Here is a 24,242-nt window from a genome sequence, read left to right as displayed (position 1 = left end):
ATATATCAAACTGGGTTAATCAAATTGATGTAATAAACGGATCGAAGGAATAGATCAACTGGGTTAATCAAATTGATGTATTAGATATATTGGAGGAATATATCAACTGGGTTAATCAAATTGATGTAATAAACGGATCGAAGGAATAGATCAACTGGGTTAATCAAATTGGTGTAATAGACAGATCGAAGGAATATATCAACTGGGTTAATTAAATTATGTAATAGACAGATTGAAGGAATATATCAACTGGGTTAATCAAATTGATGTAATAAACGGATCGAAGGAATATATCAACTGGGTTAATAAAACTGATGTAATAGAAAGATTGAAGGAATATATCAACTGAGTTAATCAAATTGATGTAATAAACGGATCGAAGGAATATATCAACTGGGTTAATAAAACTGATATAATGGAAAGATTGAAGGAATATATCAACTGAGTTAATCAAATTGATGTAATAGATAGATTGAAGGAATATTTCAACTTGGTTAACCAAAATGATGTATTAGATATATTGAAGGAATATATCAACTGGGTTAATCAAATTGATGTATTAGATATATTGGAGGAATATATCAACTGGGTTAATCAAATTGATGTAATAAACGGATCGAAGGAATAGATCAACTGGGTTAATCAAATTGATGTATTAGATATATTGGAGGAATATATCAACTGGGTTAATCAAATTGATGTAATAAACGGATCGAAGGAATATATCAACTGGGTTAATCAAATTGGTGTAATAGACAGATTGAAGGAATAGATCAACTGGGTTAATCAAATTGGTGTAATAGACAGATCGAAGGAATATATCAACTGGGTTAATTAAATTTATGTAATAGACAGATTGAAGGAATATATCAACTGGGTTAATCAAATTGATGTAATAAACGGATCGAAGGAATATATCAACTGGGTTAATAAAACTGATGTAATAGAAAGATTGAAGGAATATATCAACTCGGTTAATAAAATTGATGTAATAGATAGATTGAAGGAATATATCAACTGGGTTAATCAAATTGATGTATTAGATATATTGGAGGAATATATCAACTGGGTTAATCAAATTGATGTAATAAACGGATTGAAGGAATAGATCAACTGGGTTAATCAAATTGATGTATTAGATATATTGAAGGAATATATCAACTGGGTTAATCAAATTGATTTAATAAACTGATCGAAGGAATATATCAACTGGGTTAATCAAATTGATGTAATAGACAGATTGAAGGAATATATCAACTGGGTTAATATAATTGATGTAATAGGCATTGAAGGAACAGATCAACTGAGTTTCTCACTGTGGCCGGGGCTCCCCCTTGTAACTTCCAGACGATGGCAGCCACAAATGCAGCGGTGATGGCTATGAGAGGTCCTGCACCCGGGAACCCGATGTAGGAACTCCCAAGAACAGCACACAGACCTGCACCTCCAACCATCACCACCCTCTTCCATACGATTTGCTCCTGTTGGTAAACAAAGATACTGTCACAAAAGGATATCATAAACCCCTGTTTCTAGACAAGTTTATTTCTCCGAATTTCTCTGCGGTAATTTAAAGTATCCTAATCCACTTACGTCATCCAAATGAGGGGTAAGACCAGACACGATCCCCCACAACGACCCCACCGCCAGTCCAACACACACGTCCATGGGTCCTTGCAGAACTTGCATCATCAGGCTCTCACCTAGAACAGAAGTTCATTGGATTCAGTCTTAATGATCAATAATTTGTGTTTTAGATTGTAAGAGATTTCAATACTGTCTTGGATGAGTAACGCATTACCACAACTGCACTTCTTTCCGAGATCAATTGGCCTACCCTTCATAATAGCGTGAAAGACTATTCAAAATGACCCCGAATTACCTGTAGAAAAGATAATGCTGATGCATATCGAGAAGACGGATATAGCAAGGACATCGTCAATACTGGAAGCTGCAATCACCAAGGTCGATATCCCTTTTCCTTCCCCATATCCTTCCTTCTTCAGTTTCAAAAGTGTTGGGACCACTACTGCAGGGGATATTGCGCACATCAAAAATCTAAAACCATTTGGATCAATTTAGTAAATCCATAAAAACTCATTTCAAACATGTTTTTATATTCAAGCAAGCTAGGAAACCTGTAAGTATTTTAAATTTATTTATTCTTTTATCATTGTGAGTTAAGTGGAAGATAAAATTGACTACTCCAACTTAGCCCCCACTAAAACCATAATTAAGTTTTATTTCGTTGTTTGTTTACTTTTATTATGGTTCACGTTAAGTTCTTTCCCTTCGTTGTTTGAAGTTTGTTTTTGACGATGAAAGGATTGTTCAGGAAACAGGATTTTTTCCGAATATTTGCTATCGTTTAGTGATAAAAAACATCAGTAACACACGTTTCGAGATCTGCAGTCTTATCTCTTCTTCAGGTAAATAACTAATCTCACACATAACGACAAACTAGCTACAACGCTATGGTATGATTTGTTTATTTTAACCTAGTTTGTAATAATGTGTTAGGTTAGTTGTATACCTGAAGAAGAGACCAGATTGCGGATCTCGAAACGTAGTGTTATTGTTTTTGTTTTTTTTTTGTATCACTAAACGATGACAATGTCCAGAAAAATCCTGTTTTCTTCTTTTCCTTAATCTTTCACATCCAAATTCCTGAAAGTTGTTGTAGTTATCACATATTAATCTACCAATCCACATCACCTAATTGATGGTCAGTTTGCAAATTTTGAATAACAAATTCTCCTTTAGTAATTTAAAATGGTCACTTATCGTCTTTTTGAAGGCTCATTGCAATAGAGTGCGATTTCAAGTTGTGTACACTAAGTGTTTTTTAATCGTACATAACGCGCTATGAAACATTAAGGGCGCCAAGTGTCTAACTTGCAGTAGTCCCATCAATTTCTAAAATAACTTTTAACTTTATCGTTTATGCATCACATTGACTCATTAGTTTGGTAATCCTTGATCTCAGTATTGATGAATAAAAAAAACGATAATTGATGGTCAAATGGTGGTTAATCAATATGAAGTACCCTAGGGCGAAGCCCCATAGCCAGGGGTAGTCCAGGACGTAGTGGGTCATGACAGCAACTGTCACAGCCTCCATAAGCCCAGGGCACACTGCCAGCCTGATGACAGTGAAGGACAGCTTCAGCAGAGCTACAGGATCCAGACCGAGCCCTGCCTTGATGAGGATGATCCCTAGGGCTACTTCTCTGGAACATTTAAGCATTGCATATTAACATTATTTTTGATCCGGCATGTTCTTATAATCATCTCTTCTGCTCGTCTGTTTGTCTGTGCGATAACTCTTGATAAAAACGCCTAGGTTAGGTTAGATTAGATTAGATTAGGTTAGGTTAGGTTAGATTAGATTAGGTTAGGTTAGATTAGGTTATGTTAGGTTAGATTACGTTAGTTTAGGTTAGATTAAATTAGGTTAGGTTAGGTTAGGTTAGATTAGATTAGGTTAGGTTAGGTTAGATTAGGTTTGGAATAAAAAATTAAAGATCAAAAATCAAAGATTGACCTTCCCTCTATCTGTCCATCTGTACGATTTACTCTTCCGTAACTTCGTGTCTGATCTTTTAATAACTAGTTGCGTTGGTTTATATCTAGCTAATAGGAGATACTTGAACACTGTCTGTTATCTAATAGTGGGGTTTTAAAATTGAATCATTTTTTCCAATCTACCAAAATACTTACAATGATGATTTAAAGAGATAGAATAAACGTAAATGGAACATTAGTAATGTAAAAGCTTATTACCAATTTTTCAATCACGTAAAGAGTTCTGTTACGAGGCGTGTTCAGAAAGTAAGTACCGTTTCATTCTCCGAAGTGCTTTGAGTTTTCTCACACGGTACAGTGATGATGGTGCGGATTTTTTAAACAAAATTGTGACAGATGATGAAACTTGGGTCCGTCATGTCACACCGGAATCCTAACAGCAGTCAATGGAGTGGTGACACACCCAATCCCCGAAGAAACAAAAATTCAAGACGACAATGGATGCACAAAAAATCATGTTCACTGTCATTTTGGATCGGAAAGGTGGTTAGCTGATCGATTTTATCCCAAGAGGTGAAACCATTCATGCGGCAAGGTATTGCGAAACCTTAAGAAAACTAAGGCGGGCAATTCAAAACAAACGGAGAGGAATGTCCAGTAACGGAATTGTGTTACTCCATTACAATGCTTGGCCCCATACCGCTGGTCACACTCAAACATTGGTTCTACAACTTCGTCAGCTGTGGTTCAATCACCCGCCTTACAGCCCGGACTTGGCACCGTCTGACTACCACTTGTTCCTGCACATGAGCGCGAGCTAGGCGGCAAACGCTTTGAGAAAAATGCCGTGTAGTCGTGGCTACATTCGTTGGCGGGAACCTTCTTCGAAGACGGTATAGACAAATTGATCACCCGCTACGACAAGTGTTTCAACATCGGTAGAAACTATGTCGAAAAATAAGTTAAGTTTGGGCTTTCATGTAGAAATATTTTTTGTAACTGTACTTACATTCTGAACACGTCTTATATTACTGAATATTTGTAATAAATGAGTCGCAGAAATCAAAGAGGATTACAGTGTTCTGCCAAAAACAACTGAAGTGTTCATGAACCGATTCATTTTGGATTTAAAAAACTACTGTGATTACCTCAAAGTGCTGACTATATTAAGGTAGACTTCGGACACGTTGTATAGACCCAGAGACCGAGCTGCGATGCCGGTGATCAGCATGCCGAGGATGGAGGGCAGCCCCATCAGGTCCACCAACTCGCCCACAAGCTGAGCTACCAGCACCAGCGTCAGCAGCGTGAACAGTCCGCCCCCTGGGAGAGCTTCTGGCCCCAGCAGCACGATCAGCAGCAGCCAGCAGAGCATCAGCAGCGTCAGCAGTCCTAGGGCCTTTACCAGGCAGTTGTTGGCACAACCACACTGGCCTGCGATCTTCTGAGTGAGCCATCCGTGGCCTCTGATGTTACTGGAAGAGGGTTAGGAGGTTGTTATTGCGTCAATATTGTGATTGTGAAATAGGAGAAGTCTATCAATTGCACAAATGCACACTACATTGCAAATCTAATTTTTGATAAATTACCAGATTGCCTTAAGCTATCAAGTCTGTTCAAACTCTAAACATATAAAACGAAAGTAGCCTTATGGCTACTAAACATAGATAAGTGTGACTTAGAATATTTTACAACTTTTTTGTGTGTACATTAGCTTAATTGTTGATCTTATGTTCATCAGGAGCGTTTATAGTGGGTTGGCGTATGATGTTGTAACTTTGTAGGATTGTGTGTTAAGAGTGTGTCTTCTGTTGGTGGTAAATGTAGGGATAGGAAGGGAGAGAGGAGAGGAGAGGAGAGGAGAGGAGAGGAGGGAGAGAGAGAGAGAGAGATGAAATTTCATCCTCTCGAATGATAGGCTTTGCTAACGCTTAGCCAATTATCTTAAATACAGATTCAATCTTGACGGTCTGTTGATATTTTGTCTTTTAAAATATTTTTGTAGTCCAGCTTTAATCTATTTTATTCTGTAAAGGTTTCAATATATATTATTTCAGCCACTATATTTATCATGGAGTTATTTATTGTTTTATTTATCTAACGACAGGGAACTCATGTTTGGAGGATCTGTTCCCCAAAAACTATCATAGTCTTTGTGAAGGAGCTATTCTTTAATATTGAATATTATACTCTTTAATTGTTTGCAAATATGCATAACCAAATAAATTATTTCTCATTTTTTATACAATTATATATTTATTTGTTTGAAACATATTTATGCCACTGTCCGACCGCTTATTAATGGATTCTCGTGTTTTTATGTATACTACTCTATATGTATAATGTATATTGTGTTTTTGTTGCTATACTACTCAAAGTAAAAAGTTTCAACAAATCTAAAAAACTCAATTTTACACACTTCCAAGCCTCCTAATAAACGGTTATAGATATAATCTTTTTCTTTTATATAAGTGAAGTTAATATTATTGTAATTATTTATTAATCATTCATTATCACATGATCATTTCTGAAGTGCTTATCTCGTAGTTATCTTATTGTCTAACACTTGCTTTGTTAAAGATATGATGTATTTGTTATTAATAAAACCGTACGTTTTGACAAGCACACTTGGAGGTCAAATGAAATCTATCTGATTTGCAAATTACCTTTTTTGAAATAACATGATTACAGAATAACAAAGAGTGAATTGTTCTGTTCCCTGCCAACACATCTCGGTTCGTCACATTGTGTAAGTTATTTAATTGACCGACCGCAGAATTGAAAAAGTTCACATTCCAGTAATATGGGTGGAATTTGGGTGAAAACATTCCACGTGTTATAAGTTATCCTCAACTGAACTCATCCTTCAAATCGCTAGAGGAATTTCCTATATGAAAGACACCGATCGTCAGCCATACTAGTTTTAGGAAGAGGTCAAAATGAAAGAAAAGGGTTAAAGATGTGAGAGGATTGTTTAACCATATAGGCCGTTAAAGAGGTGGCTTTCAGTCTAATTATCTACTTGGCTGACAATGATTTAAATATTTAAGTGTGTCAAGTTAAGTAAAATATAATTTCATATTTCAAATACCTACTTCCTACCCTCCCATTTAGACCTCATCCAAAACATGGATGACAATCGATTTATTACTTACGGGAAAATTCCTCTATCGATTTGAAGGAACCTCGGGTTACAGGCTTATGCAATGATCATTGGTTCTAGGCCCTTCTATACGATATACTCTAAGGACTCTAAGGATTGTACGGAAACTTACGTATGGTTCTAGATTACATTATGCACCAAATACCAGGACCAGTTTAATTAGCAATCCTCGTAAAAGAAAAGGATATAATTAATAATTGTAAAGGGTTGATAACTTCATTATCGAAGTAAATTGAAAAGTAAATTATCCCATTTTGATCGCACTTGTCCAGTATTGACTTTTGTATAGAACCTCTATCCTACATCGTAAAACTACGCTTTGAGTTGTTATTTTGTAAATACCTGTTGTTAGACACTGGTCTGGTGTCGACAGCTGGGTCAGTTCTGTTGTCATTGTAAGAGTTGTTCTGCGGTGAAGTTCCGCTATCCGCATCTGAAACAAACCTCCAGTAGAACTAATTGCAGAGAACAAACAACTGGAGATACTAACCTGTTTAAACCAGTGCTACCACAATTAATCGAGGAATTTACCCTCAGAGCAGTCCGAGACCGGCTCAGATGTGGCCAAGGGAATCATTAAACTGATCTGATCACGACACTCCGGGATCTGACTGTCGTAGATAACGCCCAGAGCAAGCAACGAGAGATACTAAAGTGCGGATCACTTTCAACAGTGCTACCACAACACATCGAGGAACTTACCCTCAGAGCAGTCCGAGACCGGCTCAGATGTGGCCAGGGAATCATTAAACTGATCTGATCACGACACTCCGGATCTGACTGTCTAGATAACGCCCCCAGAGCAAGCAGACGAGAGATACTAAAGTGTGGATCACTTTAAACAGTGTTACTATAACTAACCAAGGAACCTACCCTCAGAGCAGTCCTGAGCACCGGTTTTAGATGAGGCCAAGGGAATCATTAAACTGATCTGATCACGACACTCCGGGATCTGACTGTCTAGATAACGCCCAGAGCAAACAACGAGAGATACTAAAGTGTGGATCACTTTAAACAGTGTTACTATAACTAACCAAGGAACTTACCCTCAGAGCAGTCCGAGGACCGGCTCAGATGTGGCCAAGGGAATCATTAATGATCTGATCACGAGGACTCGGGATCTGACTGTCTAGATAAAACGCCCAGAGCAAGCAACGAGAGATACTAAAGTGTGGATCACCTTAAACAGTAGCTACTATAAACTAACAAGGAACTTACCCTCAGAGCAGTCCGAGACCGGCTCAGATGTGGCAAAAGGAATCATTAAACTGATCTGATCACGAAACTCCGGGATCTGACTGTCTAGATAACGCCCAGAGCAAGCAACGAGAGATACTAAAGTGTGGATCACTTTAAACAGTGCTACTATAACTAACCAAGGAACTTACCTCAGAGGAGCAGTCCGAGGACCGGCTCCAGATGTGGCCAAAGGAATCATTAAACTGATCTGATCACGACACTCCGGGATCTGACTGTCGTAGATAACGCCCAGAGCAAGCAACGAGAGATACTAAAGTGTGGATCACTTTTAAAACAGTGCTACTATAACTAACCAAGGAACTTACCCTCAGAGGAGCAGTCCGAGACCGGCTCAGATGTGGCCAAGGAATCATTAAACTGATCTGATCACGACATTCCGGGATCTGACTGTCTAGATAACGCCCCAGAGCAAGTCAACGAGAGATACTAAAGTGTGGATCACTTTAAACAGTGCTACTATAAACTAACCAAGGAACTTACCCTCAGAGGAGCAGTCCGAGACCGGCTCAGATGTGGCCAAAGGGAATCATTAAATGATCTGATCACGACACTCCGGGATCTGACTGTCTAGATAACGCCAGAGCAAGCAACGAGAGATACTAAAGTGTGGATCACTTTAAACAGTGTGTTACTATAACTAACCAAGGAACCTACCCTCAGAGCAGTCCGAGACCGGCTGAGATGTGGCCAAGGGAATCATTAAACTGATCTGATCACGACACTCCGGGATCTGACTGTCTAGATAACGCCCCCCAGAGCAAGCAACGAGAGATACTAAAGTGCGGATCACTTTCAACAGTGCTACCACAAACACATCGAGAACTTACCCTCAGAGCAGTCCGAGACCGGCTCAGATGTGGCCAAGGGAATCATTAAACTGATCTGATCACGACACTCCGGGATCTGACTGTCTAGATAACGCCCAGGAGCAAGCAACGAGAGATACTAAAGTGTGGATCACTTTAAACAGTGTTACTATAAACTAACCCCCAAGGAACCTACCCTCAGAGCAGTCTGAGACGGTTTAGATGAGGCCAAGGGAATCATTAAAACTGATCTGATCACGACACTCCGGGATCTGACTGTCTAGATAACGCCCAGAGCAAACAACGAGAGATACTAAAGTGTGGATCACTTTAAACAGTGTTACTATAACTAACCAAGGAACTTACCCTCAGAGCAGTCCGAGAACCGGCTCAGATGTGGCCAAGGGAATCATTAAACTGATCTGATCACGAGACTCGGGATCTGACTGTCTAGATAACGCCCAGAGCAAGCCAACGAGGAGATACTAAAGTGTGGATCACCTTAAACAGTGCTACTATAACTAACCAAGGAACTTACCCTCAGAGCAGTCCGAGACCGGCTCAGATGTGGCCAAAGGAATCATTAAACTGATCTGATCACGTAAACTCCGGGATCTGACTGTCTAGATAACGCCCAGAGCAAGCAACGAGAGATACTAAGTGTGGATCACTTTTTAAACAGTGCTACTATAACTAACAAGGAAACTTACCCTCAAGAGGAGCAGTCCGAGACCGGCTCAGATGTGGCCAAAGGAATCATTAAACTGATCTGATCACGACACTCCGGGATCTGACTGTCGTAGATAACGCCCAGAGCAAGCAACGAGATGATACTAAAGTGTGTGGATCACTTTTAAACAGTGCTACTATATAAACTAACCAAGGAAATTACCCTCAGAGCAGTCCGAGACCGGCTCAGATGTGGCCAAAAGGAATCATTAAACTGATCTGATCACGAAACTCCGGGATCTGACTGTCTAGATAACGCCCAGAGCAAGCAACGAGAGATACTAAAAGTGTGGATCACTTTAAACAGTGCTACTATAACTAACCAAGGAACTTACCCTCAGAGGAGCAGTCCGAGACCGGCTCAGATGTGGCCAAGGGAATCATTAAACTGATCTGATCACGACATTCCGGGATCTGACTGTCTAGATAACGCCCAGAGCAAGTAACGAGAGATACTAAAGTGTGGATCACTTTAAACAGTGCTACTATAACTAACCAAGGAACTTACCCTCAGAGGAGCAGTCCGAGACCGGCTCAGATGTGGCCAAAGGAATCATTAAACTGATCTGATCACGACACTCCGGGATCTGACTGTCTAGATAACGCCCAGAGCAAGCAACGAGAGATACTAAAGTGTGGATCACTTTAAACAGTGTTACTATAACTAACCAAGGAACCTACCCTCAGAGCAGTCCGAGACCGGCTGAGATGTGGCCAAGGGAATCATTAAACTGATCTGATCACGACACTCCGGGATCTGACTGTCTAGATAACGCCCAGAGCAAGCAACGAGAGATATTAAAGTGTGGATCACTTTAAACAGTGCTACTATAACTAACCAAGGAACTTACCCTCAGAGCAGTCCGAGACCGGCTCAGATGTGGCCAAGGGAATCATTAAACTGATCTGATCACGACACTCCGGGATCTGACTGTCTAGATAACGCCCAGAGCAAGCAACGAGAGATACTAAAGTGTGGATCACTTTAAACAGTGCTACTATAACTAACCAAGGAACTTACCCTCAGAGCAGTCCGAGACAGGCTCAGATGTAGCCAAGGGAATCATTAAACTGATCTGATCACGACACTCCGGGATCTGATTGTCTAGATAACGCCCAGAGCAAGCAACGAGAGATACTAAAGTGTGGATCACTTTAAAGAGTGCTACTATAACTAACCAAGGAACTTACCCTCAGAGCAGTCCGAGACCGGCTCAGATGTGGCCAAAGGAATCATTAAACTGATCTGATCACGACACTCCGGGATCTGATTGTCTAGATAACGCCCAGAGCAAGCAACGAGAGATACTAAAGTGTGGATCACTTTAAACAGTGCTACCACAACACATCGAGGAACTTACCCTCAGAGCAGTCCGAGACCGGCTCAGATGTGGCCAAAGGAATCATTAAACTGATCTGATCACGACACTCCGGGATCTGACTGTCGTAGATAACGCCCAGAGCAAGCAACGAGAGATACTAAAGTGTGGATCACTTTAAACAGTGCTACTATAACTAACCAAGGAAATTACCCTCAGAGCAGTCCGAGACCGGCTCAGATGTGGCCAAAGGAATCATTAAACTGATCTGATCACGAAACTCCGGGATCTGACTGTCTAGATAACGCCCAGAGCAAGCAACGAGAGATACTAAAGTGTGGATCACTTTAAACAGTGCTACTACAACTAACCAAGGAACTTACCCTCAGAGGAGCAGTCCGAGACCGGCTCAGATGTGGCCAAAGGAATCATTAAACTGATCTGATCACGACACTCCGGGATCTGACTGTCTAGATAACGCCCAGAGCAAGCAACGAGAGATACTAAAGTGTGGATCACTTTAAACAGTGTTACTATAACTAACCAAGGAACCTACCCTCAGAGCAGTCCGAGACCGGCTGAGATGTGGCCAAGGGAATCATTAAACTGATCTGATCACGACACTCCGGGATCTGACTGTCTAGATAACGCCCAGAGCAAGCAACGAGAGATATTAAAGTGTGGATCACTTTAAACAGTGCTACTATAACTAACCAAGGAACTTACCCTCAGAGCAGTCCGAGACCGGCTCAGATGTGGCCAAGGGAATCATTAAACTGATCTGATCACGACACTCCGGGATCTGACTGTCTAGATAACGCCCAGAGCAAGCAACGAGAGATACTAAAGTGTGGATCACTTTAAACAGTGCTACTATAACTAACCAAGGAACTTACCCTCAGAGGAGCAGTCCGAGACAGGCTCAGATGTGGCCAAGGGAATCATTAAACTGATCTGATCACGACACTCCGGGATCTGACTGTCTAGATAACGCCCAGAGCAAGCAACGAGAGATACTAAAGTGTGGATCACTTTAAACAGTGCTACTATAACTAACCAAGGAACTTACCCTCAGAGCAGTCCGAGACCGGCTCAGATGTGGCCAAAGGAATCATTAAACTGATCTGATCACGACACTCCGGGATCTGATTGTCTAGATAACGCCCAGAGCAAGCAACGAGAGATACTAAAGTGTGGATCACTTTAAACAGTGCTACTATAACTAACCAAGGAACTTACCCTCAGAGCAGTCCGAGACCGGCTCAGATGTGGCCAAAGGAATCATTAAACTGATCTGATCACGACACTCCGGGATCTGATTGTCTAGATAACGCCCAGAGCAAGCAACGAGAGATACTAAAGTGTGGATCACTTTAAACAGTGCTACCACAACACATCGAGGAACTTACCCTCAGAGCAGTCCGAGACCGGCTCAGATGTGGCCAAAGGAATCATTAAACTGATCTGATCACGACACTCCGGGATCTGACTGTCTAGATAACGCCCAGAGCAAGCAACGAGAGATACTAAAGTGTGGATCACTTTAAACAGTGCTACTATAACTAACCAAGGAACTTACCCTCAGAGGAGCAGTCCGAGACAGGCTCAGATGTGGCCAAGGGAATCATTAAACTGATCTGATCACGACACTCCGGGATCTGACTGTCTAGATAACGCCCAGAGCAAGCAACGAGAGATACTAAAGTGTGGATCACTTTAAACAGTGCTACTATAACTAACCAAGGAACTTACCCTCAGAGGAGCAGTCCGAGAAAGGCTCAGATGTGGCCAAGGGAATCATTAAACTGATCTGATCACGACACCCTGGGTTACTGACTGTCTAGATAACGCTCTGCTCAATCTCCATCCGTCATGCAGAAAGCTGGCTGTCAATCGACTTGCGGAAGCCGACTTGAACAGGATTTAATTTTTATAATTGCGAGCTCCACCAGACTAATAAAACTTTTACAGATTCCATCATTGATAGCGTGTTATTTAAAGATCAATTAGGGTTATCTGAAGTTGTTTGTCGGATTTCAGTTATTATTGACGATATATTTAAATATTGGAACGATAAGTTTATAAACTATTTTTGCAGTACTCGCCGTATGGAAAAACATAATGTTGGGGGAAGGAACTGGTTCCCATATCGTAATTTGGTATATCCCTGAATATAACGAATAAGAAACTTATATGGCTGATTTGTTTTAATATTTAGAACTCGCTATTTATGAAACAATGTTTTGTTGTATACTTTACAAAGCAAACTATAAGTATGGTAGATCTGAAGCATACACGTAAACTTTCTAACAAAATCCTAAATAGGCTAGGGTTTTCACATTGTTAAACCCTTTAGCCTATTACAGGCATGCTAAGAGTAAGTAAGTAAAGTAAAGATGTCTTATTTTACCAGGCGAAGTTAGGGCTAAGAGGCCCTCTCTAACACAACTGGAACCAACGGCAGTTGACTTCCGAATCACCACCAACGGCCGGGCAGGCGGGCTGCTTGCAAGGACAGGATCGCTCAGCGGTCGCCCATTCAAGCAGTAGCCTCGCTCAATGTCGCTTGATCTGGTTATCTTGCGATAACCGTTACAACCGCTACACTACGCCATTGACAAAGTGTGGCCAGCGCTATAATCTGCCATTCAAACGTTACTCTTTCGGATAAATGGGTATTTAGTTAGATGTCGGGTGCCGATAGAGTAGTGGGTTAAAGAACAATCACAGAAGTGATTTGATTCAAGTTCTTGGTTTTGATTTACTGACCTTTCAAAAGAAATGTACCGAAGAATTAATTTCAGCAAAGAAGAAAAAAGAGTTGTTACCAAAATGACTGCTAAGAGATGTATTGGTTAATCCATACAGAATTTCTTACCCCCTCCCACCATGCATAAATGTATACACACACGCTAACTTACCGTTACAGGAGTATGTAGGTTGAGTTACGTCCTGACTGTACGACGGGACGTGTAACGACATATCGTCGTACGACGGGTATTGAACCAGACTGTACTGAACAAAACTAGGCAACTAGAGGCCAACAAGTCAATTGACTCCTCGCTCCACCACAGAGTTCTGCACATCAAAGCGAGCGCATCTTCTTTAATTATTGCAAGAATCTTCTGTTATTTTGGATAACGAAATAGGAAATACGATATCTTGAAAGAGCAAAGTAATAGAATCATGTGCTTACGTTTCTGATTCTGAGACTAACCCTAACAAACACTGAAGTCTTATAATTATATTGTAATTAAATTATGTTATATTTCTTAGTGAATTTTTTAGATTTAAATTTAAATCAAGCAAAAATTTTAAAAAAATTGGAAAATTATTTTCCAAACAGTACCAAAGTAATATGTTGCAGTGGTGTATCTATGAGGAGATAAGGGGGATAGACTCCCCCCTCAAGAGCCCTAAAAAAAGATAATTACATAGCAACAATTCCACGTGTGTTAAAAGCAGCACTTTGAATTTGAATTAGGCCTATATAATTTATTCAAATTTAGACTTAATCTATACCACACGACGTGGTTTCCTCTTCAAAAAAAATTTTAAAAATCATAGTCACGCCACTGCTTGCTGGGAAAACTCCATTGTGAATATATTATGTACTCCCCACACTCACCCCACTTTGAACATCCTTGTTACGCTACTGGTGTTTATTAAATGGAATTTTAAAACTTTCTGGAAACTTCGCGTGTGAAGTCAGACGTTATTTCTTGAAAAAACCCCTTCTAACATAGAGGTAAGCCATTTTTTTACTTATAGACGTAAATTAGTTATGTTATTTAAATACTTATAGTATTAATAAAATGTTATTGTAAATAAATATTTTGCCTTTTAAATTCAATTTAATAGCTTTCTATAAAAATCTACCAATATTATACGATAACTATTAATTTTACTTTCACGCATTTTAAATTTGAATCTTATTGAAGTAAACAAATGATGAAATTAATTCATTGATATTGACGTAAAACTCAAAACCATAGTTCAATATTGTATTGAAATCAACATAATAGATAAGCAATATTTCCTTTTTCAATGGTAGACAGTAAAAATGACAAGGGCAACAATGTAACTGTTGTGGTATTACGTAAAGAAATGTTTTGCGTGCGCGTCCTTCGTTATGAACAGTTAAAGTCTTCTGCAGTCTAATAATAGCTTTATTTTTCTGCAAATAAAAGGGCCCAGCTATAAATTACTTCTTTTTGTTGAAGCCCGACTCAACTACAGTTCTTAGTCGTATTTTTCTTAGAGTTATTTTTGTTCAAGAGTACTTAGTAAATGATTTTCAGATCTTATCAATTACCATCGAATGCTATACTCAACATTGTAGTTTAAGATGGGTAATTTTATTTGGATTACAAATTCAGATACTGATCTTGGGGGTTGTGTAAATCCAGTTTATAATTCGTTTCACTTATCTATTATTCGATTCCACTCCATATGGACGACCCTCAAGATGCACAGGAATATCGACCACCACAATGAGAACTTCATCAACGAACAGTTTTATTTATGTTTACAAAAGCCAAAACGGGTGGTTGGCGCTGAGCGTTAGCGAAGCCTGTCATTCAGTAGGTTGAAGAAATTTCATTACCACCTTTATGTAAGTCTGTCTTTGGGTTTTACACTGAAAATCATTGCATTAGCCCTTTTCTTTTCATAGACAAGATAGAGTTGGATGATAGTATATGATTGTCCAAAGGATTTGGCTGAGCGTTAGCGAAGCCTATCACTAAAGTAAAATATATTATGTCTGTTTGTCAGTCTGTTCACAGAATATCTCGAAAAAAATTTTGGCTTTGTCCTTGAAAATTTTGAATGAATCCTTCATCTTTACACAGGTAAGATTGAGGTCGTTGATGAAGCATGTACCCTTCATAAATTCCTCATTCAAATCTTAGCGAAGCCTGTTTCATAACGGAGGTCTGTCGTTCTCTTATTTTGTCACTATCAATAGTCCACGAGTATGTAGAAGATGTAATCATTTGAAAAATTGAATAAGCTGAGCAATGGTGTCCAGTACATTTCAAAACAGATCCATATCTGAGCACGAGATGCTAGTGTGTAAAGTGGGCTGCACGCGAAGTCTTGGTTATATGCGTGGGATGACAAAAGACTTCAAGTGTTTTATTTTCATTTAGGGGTATTAAAATCTATGCACATTATGTTTTAATAAGAAGATATGATATACAAAATTCATTTCATACCTACGAACATTTTAAATGTATTCTTCCATTGTACATACCTTAGTGAAACAAACATTACAAATATATTGATGAAACAAAATATTCGATTGATTAACAATACAACAAAATTAAGATAATCGGTGAATATGGGAACTAAAAAATAGCTTCTTGTTTTGGTTGATGTTGTAACAACTTACATCACAGCAGCAAATAAAATCTCGGTTTGCGAATAGGATCGATGCTACTTAAATTTCATACCCTATAGTTTCCATGATATGAAAAACAGTAGAAAAATGTTTAGTGAAAAAAAAGCAGTAGACGTGATTTGCCAATAGTTTGCTTGTATTAATAAAATCTATATATCACTTCTGATAATGTTCAATTTAACATTATTTTTAATCACCTTTCGAACAACTGTGAACAGGCTTTTTTACTACATTTATAAAAATCCTCTAAATTGAATTGAGTACATTGAAAATTTTGATTTAAAATAGTGAGCCAAACTATAATGTTTCCTTCGTTTAACCTGAATAAATGATAGAGAAATGATTGTTACCTGCTGTCATAACGAACGAGAAAAGTGCTAACTAACACCTTTAGTTAGCAGACACCACTGGCACTGGTCACAGCTGACTCACATCTCGTGACTGCAGCACGAACTGAGGTCTGAAATCTCAGTGGAAGTGCTAACAACTGTAGTTAGACACTTCTGGCACTGGTCACAGCTGACTCACATCTCGTGACTGCAGCACTAACCGAGGCCTGAAATCTCAGTGAAAGTGCTAACAACTGTAGTTAGACACTTCTGGCACTGGTCACAGCTGACTCACATCTCGTGACTGCAGCACAAACTGGGGTCTGAAATCTCAGTTGAAGTGCTAACAACTGTAGTTAGACACTTCTGGCACTGGTCACAGCTGACTCACATCTCGTGACTGCAGCACAAACTGGGGTCTGAAATCTCAGTGGAAGTGCTAACAACTGTAGTTAGACACTTCTGGCACTGGTCACAGCTGACTCACATCTCGTGACTGCAGCACTAACTGAGGTCTGAAATCTCAGTGGAAGTGCTAACAACTGTAGTTAGACACTTCTGGCACTGGTCACAGCTGACTCACATCTCGTGACTGCAGCACGAAGTGAGGCCTGAAATCTCAGTGGAAGTGCTAACAACTGTAGTTAGACACTTCTGGCACTGGTCACAGCTGACTCACATCTCGTGACTGCAGCACGAAGTGAGGCCTGAAATCTCAGTGGAAGTGCTAACAACTGTAGTTAGACACTTCTGGCACTGGTCACAGCTGACTCACATATCGTGACTGCAGCACGAACTGGGGTCTGAAATCTCAGTTGAAGTGCTAACAACTGTAGTTAGACACTTCTGGCACTGGTCACAGCTGACTCACATCTCGTGACTGCAGCACGAACTAAGGCCTGAAATCTCAGTTGAAGTGCTAACAACTGTAGTTAGACACTTCTGGCACTGGTCACAGCTGACTCAAATCTCGTGACTGCAGCACTAACAGAGGTAGGTCTCTGAAATCTCAGTTGAAGTGCTAACAACTGTAGTTAGACACTTCTGGCACTGGTCACAGCTGACTCACATATCGTGACTGCAGCACAAACTGGGGTCTGAAATCTCAGTTGAAGTGCTAACAACTGTAGTTAGACACTTCTGGCACTGGTCACAGCTGACTCACATCTCGTGACTGCAGCACTAACTGAGGTCTGAAATCTCAGTGGAAGTGCTAACAACTGTAGTTAGACACTTCTGGCACTGGTCACAGCTGACTCACATCTCGTGACTGCAGCACAAACTGGGGTCTGAAATCTCAGTTGAAGTGCTAACAACTGTAGTTAGACACTTCTGGCACTGGTCACAGCTGACTCACATCTCGTGACTGCAGCACGAACTGAGGTCTGAAATCTCAGTGGAAGTGCTAACAACTGTAGTTAGACACTTCTGGCACTGGTCACAGCTGACTCACATCTCGTGACTGCAGCACTAACTGAGGTCTGAAATCTCAGTGGAAGTGCTAACAACTGTAGTTAGACACTTCTGGCACTGGTCACAGCTGACTCACATCTCGTGACTGCAGCACAAACTGGGGTCTGAAATCTCAGTTGAAGTGCTAACAACTGTAGTTAGACACTTCTGGCACTGGTCACAGCTGACTCACATCTCGTGACTGCAGCACGAACTGAGGTCTGAAATCTCAGTGGAAGTGCTAACAACTGTAGTTAGACACTTCTGGCACTGGTCACAGCTGACTCACATCTCGTGACTGCAGCACGAACTGAGGTCTGAAATCTCAGTGGAAGTGCTAACAACTGTAGTTAGACACTTCTGGCACTGGTCACAGCTGACTCACATCTCGTGACTGCAGCACAAACTGGGGTCTGAAATCTCAGTTGAAGTGCTAACAACTGTAGTTAGACACTTCTGGCACTGGTCACAGCTGACTGCAGCACTAACTGTCTCAGTGAAGTGCTAACAACTGTCACTTCTGGCACTGGTCACAGCTGACTCACATCTCGTGACTGCAGCACTAACTGAGGTCTGAAATCTCAGTTGAAGTGCTAACAACTGTAGTTAGACACTTCTGGCACTGGTCACAGCTGACTCACATCTCGTGACTGCAGCACAAACTGAGGTCTGAAATCTCAGTTGAAGTGCTAACAACTGTAGTTAGACACTTCTGGCACTGGTCACAGCTGACTCACATCTCGTGACTGCAGCACTAACTGAGGTCTGAAATCTCAGTGGAAGTGCTAACAACTGTAGTTAGACACTTCTGGCACTGGTCACAGCTGACTCACATCTCGTGACTGCAGCACAAACTGAGGTCTGAAATCTCAGTGGAAGTGCTAACAACTGTAGTTAGACACTTCTGGCACTGGTCACAGCTGACTCACATCTCGTGACTGCAGCACAAACTGAGGTCTGAAATCTCAGTGGAAGTGCTAACAACTGTAGTTAGACACTTCTGGCACTGGTCACAGCTGACTCACATCTCGTGACTGCAGCACAAACTGAGGTCTGAAATCTCAGTGGAAGTGCTAACAACTGTAGTTAGACACTTCTGGCACTGGTCACAGCTGACTCACATCTCGTGACTGCAGCACGAAACTGAGGTCTGAAATCTCAGTGGAAGTGCTAACAACTGTAGTTAGACACTTCTGGCACTGGTCACAGCTGACTCACATCTCGTGACTGCAGCACAAACTGAGGTCTGAAATCTCAGTGGAAGTGCTAACAACTGTAGTTAGACACTTCTGGCACTGGTCACAGCTGACTCACATCTCGTGACTGCAGCACAAACTGGGGTCTGAAATCTCAGTGGAAGTGCTAACAACTGTAGTTAGACAGTTCTGGCACTGGTCACAGCTGACTCACATCTCGTGACTGCAGCACTAACTGAGGTCTGAAATCTCAGTGGAAGTGCTAACAACTGTAGTTAGACACTTCTGTCACTGGTCACAAGTGATCTCGTGACTGCAGCACCTTATAGTATCAGAACTCTGAAGACGTGATTAACATGTCTTTGTCGAGTACATTGTTAATAACTTACTTGGTCACTTGCTGAGTACATTAATCCTACTACTACTTTTCGTTTCTATTCATATGCCGTTACTCAAACTACCATTTTCAATTTTGTTGTCGAAGTTGTAGAGGAAGCATGAAAACTTATTGAATAAAAGTGGCACTATTTTTTAATCTGATGAACTTCATAATTGATGTACTAATAGCGTTTCCTAAACTTAATTGTAATTTTGTGTTATTGGTTTGTACTTGTAGGGGTAATTTGATATAAATTATTAAAAAATATATAACTTAGTTCAGCGAGTGAACCATTCAGTTGTTACAAAATGTACAAGAGTTTTAGATGTTTTGTTAATTATGTTCAGAATTCGAAAATGAACGCCGCATTTTTGTAACAATCTGTAGAGTTAAAAGTGTTTTATCTATTGAAATATCATTAGTACAAGAATCATCAATGCTATTTTGTTTGTAGGCTTTACATGTACTTCACGCTGCAGTTTTATAGTAAAGTGTATATTTCTAATTTATCCATATTGGAATTCCAAAAACGTCGGCTTACATTTTTACTACATTATGTTTTTGTCTTATCACTCTTTATGTTTTCTTTTGGAGATTCTGAGCTTGATTCTACATCGCCTGACAGTAAAATCGAAGTGTGGAGACACCCAATATTGTAAACATAAATTTAATATTTTAAACGTATTTCTATAGAATTTTGAGATCTAGAGAACTTTAATTTCACAATAGCAGGTTAAAAATGCTATTGAATGACAAATTATGAAACGTCTACTCATTAATTGCTAACTCTATTAATTAATTTTACTACAATCATAAACCTAAAGAAAACACAAATAAGTTTATAAATTACATTGTAAAATCAAAAGCAGTTTTGTAACCTATTTTTAAGCTTTTTTAACTCAAAATGAAATGAAAAAATGTATTGTTACTATTGCACTTACAGGCTAGTGGTATTAGTATAATATAATACATTAAATCTAAGAATGGCAGGAATAAAATAAACATTATAACTACATTGTACGTGATTTTTTGATAACAGTATCAATAAATTTGCATTTTTTACGTGCTACAAAAAGTGAAACAAGGGTTTCCACAACTGGTATTTATTTTCCTCGTCAGTATTCTAAACCTAATTAATTAAATTATACCTCTAACCCCATGAGCTCAAAAATGCACTGTAAGCAACATTTATGTTGATAGCAAAATATTTTCGAATACTCTGGTATTCCGTTACGACTATCTTTAACATATATTATTCCTGCATTACTTTTAACATTACAATTCTCCCTCCTATGAAGTACCTAACCCTAATTAGATACAGCTCCTTAATCAAGGTTTTACTCTCACCAGCTTATACTATAAAAAAAACACATTTTCCGTGAATTTTTACAAATTGTTAAATGTAAAGTGTTTTATATTTAAAAAAGCTTTTTTTAAACAATACTTTCAATGTAACACAGATATGTTAAGGAGGGTTTATTCACAGACTTTGTCACAGACTTACTACTGGTATCTCTGGAGCCCACTACCGTCTCAGACGCTACACTAAGTGGAAGAAGCTCAACTAAATTTGAATATGTTTATTTGATTGTTTTACTCACATTAAATGCTTATATTACTCTGGTAATGTGTTTCAAATGTTGTCATCTTTTAAACATGTTTATGTTGTGTATAAGTAATTACAATTTTCTTCATTTTCATAATTGAGCAAATTGAACAAGCAATCTAATTGGATTCTCTTCAGGTATCTCTGCTTTTTCCATAATAGACTTTATTTCATGTGCTTGATAATATAATTTGTTGTACTACTTGTTCTTAAAATACTAAATATTTTGTACTTGGTATACAAAAACAATCCCTGGAATGAATCACACTGCATTAGGATAAGATAAACTTATAAATTGATGAAATTGATTACAATACCATTTGATGAATCAAACTCATGAAGTTAGGGACTAAAAACAAAAGTTACCTTTACATAGTAAAAATTTAAAAGTGAAATTCTTAGTTTTCCTTTAATCCATGATAATGATCATCCTCTTCATATGATTATTGATTTTAGCTCCAGTTCAAATTCCTCTTACCGCAGCATCTGGAATCTGACGCTGTCACAGACTTGACTCGTGGAGTCTGGAGTCATGTACGTCTGAAAAGATCCAAAAAGACACTGGTGACGAAGCTTTGAAATGAAATTATTGCTTCATTTCGCCATCAGAGACATGGTGATCGAGGTGAAGAGGTATTCCCATTGTCTCCTAACGTGCATAATCTCTTCAGACGAACATGACTCCAGATTCCACGAGTCAAGTCTGTGACAGCGTCAGATTCCAGACGCTGCACTAAAAGGAATGTCCACTGGAATACTCAACATCACACATGCGCATTGAATCAACTCTTCCTACCATAGCTTCATAGCAATATTCATTATATCAGAGTGGGAAAATTTTTTCCTGGTTTGCAGATCCGGTATGTAACTCTTAACTTGGATGATTAGACGTCTCCAAGAATGACAATAACAAACACTTTTGTCGTTAGCAATCCCCTCCCCCAAGTCCTCTATCACAAGACCATTGGAAGCTCGAAATTTTGGTAAGGTTTTTCCAATCATACTCCGCACTCGTTCTACGACTGAAAATTTTTTGTCTCCAACAAGAGCGCCATTACGATCATCCTTGACAACACATAATACAGATATTTCGTGTACGTTACATTATATTTTATTCCAAAAACTCTTAATTTATCAAGTTATGAGTACCCTCCAGCAGAGTTCATTTCTGGCTGGTTTATACCTTCCATTTGAACCTACAATGGGCACAGCAAACGTCGATGTGTCACTAAAATCTGGGCAACCGTATGGATGTCCAGGAGCGACACATCACTAACCGCAGATGTCGAGATATTGGGGCGCAAGGGTAGATCGATACTTCTAGTCTTCTGCGCTAGATGACTGTTGGAGCTGTAGGAGCTCCTTAAATGTTAAGAGCTGTTGCTAACCTTGACTTAAGGGCGTGCCTGCCTGCTTTGGCTGGAGAGGTTCGAAAAGCGCTGGCTTTCCCTTCTTCCAATAAGACAAGACAGATTAATTCCCAAACCCCTTCTTCATGGATCTTGACAGGGGGCGGCCCCTACCCCCAACCTTATCCACCCAGAATGTCATGTCACTCCGGAAGCAGCACAAAGGTCCTTTTATGAATAAGTGCAATTTCTTAAGAGAACAAAAAAGTGATAACTTTATTTAATCTTGTCCCATTAATTTATAACTATACATCTATTATAACAGGAAAAACAATTTTATCTTATGGTGTTTATGCTCATCTTCAGTCTAGTTGCAAAGTTTTTTTCTGTCTTCAGGGAGGATTACTGAGTTCCCAAAAATCAGTTGCTCTTCAAAATATCGGAGTCCGGACTCCTAAGGATGTTCACCTCTGTCCCTTTTTCAAAAAGGAAATTTCTTGGATCCTAAATAAATGTAAATGTTGCATCACAGCGTAAAAAGTTTTACATTATAAAAATACTCCTCAGAAATGAAGGAAACAGGATTTTTCCGGACATTTGCCATCGTTCAGTGAAACAAGAAATCAGTAACACTACGTTTCGAGATCTGTAATCTGATCTCTTCTTCAGGTAAATAACTAACCTAATACATAATTACAAACTAGGTTAAAATAAACACATCGTACTAAAGCGTTGTGGCACGCCTAAGTCAGGGATCACAACCACCATGTTTGTTTGTCAACTTCACTAACTCTAAAAACATGCACTTCACTCTCAGTTGAGCTCAGTTATTTACCTGAAGAAGAGATCAGATTGCAGATCTCGAAACGTAGTGTTACTGATTTCTTGTTTCACTGAACGATGGCAAATGTCCGGCAAAATCCTGTTTCCTTCACAAAAATAATCTTCAAATCCTCAGAAATATTACCTTTTACATATGACAACAGCGCAGATTATAAGTCAACCGTACCTGGATATTCGTCTCCAATGTAGAATGACCTGTTGATGTACATGGTGGGTGGCAGACAGATGTATCCTCAAACTTGTGCATCTCTACACTACGTGAAGACTCACCACTTTGTTCACACATATCGTCGTGACCGTGGCTGGACATTTAGACGTTTGGCCTCTACACTGGTTCACACCGGTATCGACTTGTCATCGCTTATCAGCACCAAAACCTCTCCAACACACAAGTAACCGATAACACAATCTCCTTACGCGGTAATCCGTACTCGACCAAAGTGGCTGCTAATACACCTCAATAACGAATTTTATTTCGTTATTATCTTCCCATTCAACTCATAAATAGACATTCACTCAAACAGTAACGCGTTATTAACCTAGAAGGTTCTTGAAGTACCCTAATATTTTAGTATTACGTTGGTGTAAAATTCGTTCTCTTGCGATAAATTTTCTTCTGGAGACTTGAAAATACAAAAATAATTTTTTATCATTCAACAAGGAGTTGAAGAACATTCACTCAAATAGTAACGCGTTATTGGCACAGAAGGTTTTTGAAGTACCCTAATATTTTAGTATTAAGTTGGTGTAAAATTCGTTCTCTTTGCGATAAATTTTCTTCTGGGGACTTGAAAATATTAAAATAAATTTTTTATCACTCAACAAGGAGTTGAAGAACATTCACTCAAATAGTAACGCGTTATTGACGCAGAAGGTTCTTGA

The 24,242-nt window shown here is 39.4% G+C and overlaps 1 protein-coding gene across 4 annotated transcripts in view; it reads right to left on the bottom strand.

Moving 5' to 3' along the window:
* The window catches only part of LOC124363192 (sodium/hydrogen exchanger 9B2-like), a 36,713-nt gene extending 13,040 nt beyond the window's left edge, over positions 1–23,673 (bottom strand). For 2 of the 4 annotated variants that reach the window (XM_046818346.1, XM_046818350.1), the window contains exons 1-7: positions 13,724–13,846; positions 7,031–7,121; positions 4,674–5,000; positions 3,048–3,230; positions 1,883–2,058; positions 1,594–1,703; positions 1,317–1,481 (exon numbers count right to left, since the gene is read on the bottom strand). In XM_046818346.1, the coding sequence (XP_046674302.1) occupies positions 1,317–1,481; positions 1,594–1,703; positions 1,883–2,058; positions 3,048–3,230; positions 4,674–5,000; positions 7,031–7,121; positions 13,724–13,784 (1,113 nt within the window). In that variant the 5' untranslated portion in view covers positions 13,785–13,846. Of the gene's footprint in view, positions 1–1,316; positions 1,482–1,593; positions 1,704–1,882; positions 2,059–3,047; positions 3,231–4,673; positions 5,001–7,030; positions 7,122–7,219; positions 7,300–13,723; positions 13,847–23,526 lie in introns of those variants that run through there. The other 2 variants (XM_046818349.1, XM_046818348.1) reach the window with 2 other exon arrangements.
* Positions 23,674–24,242: the final 569 nt, after the last annotated feature.

Source organism: Homalodisca vitripennis, chromosome 5 (assembly GCF_021130785.1).
Source record: "Homalodisca vitripennis isolate AUS2020 chromosome 5, UT_GWSS_2.1, whole genome shotgun sequence".
Lineage (NCBI taxonomy): Eukaryota > Metazoa > Arthropoda > Insecta > Hemiptera > Cicadellidae > Homalodisca > Homalodisca vitripennis.
The sequence above is the reverse complement of the archived record's forward strand: the minus strand, read 5'-3'. Positions and strand labels throughout refer to the sequence as shown.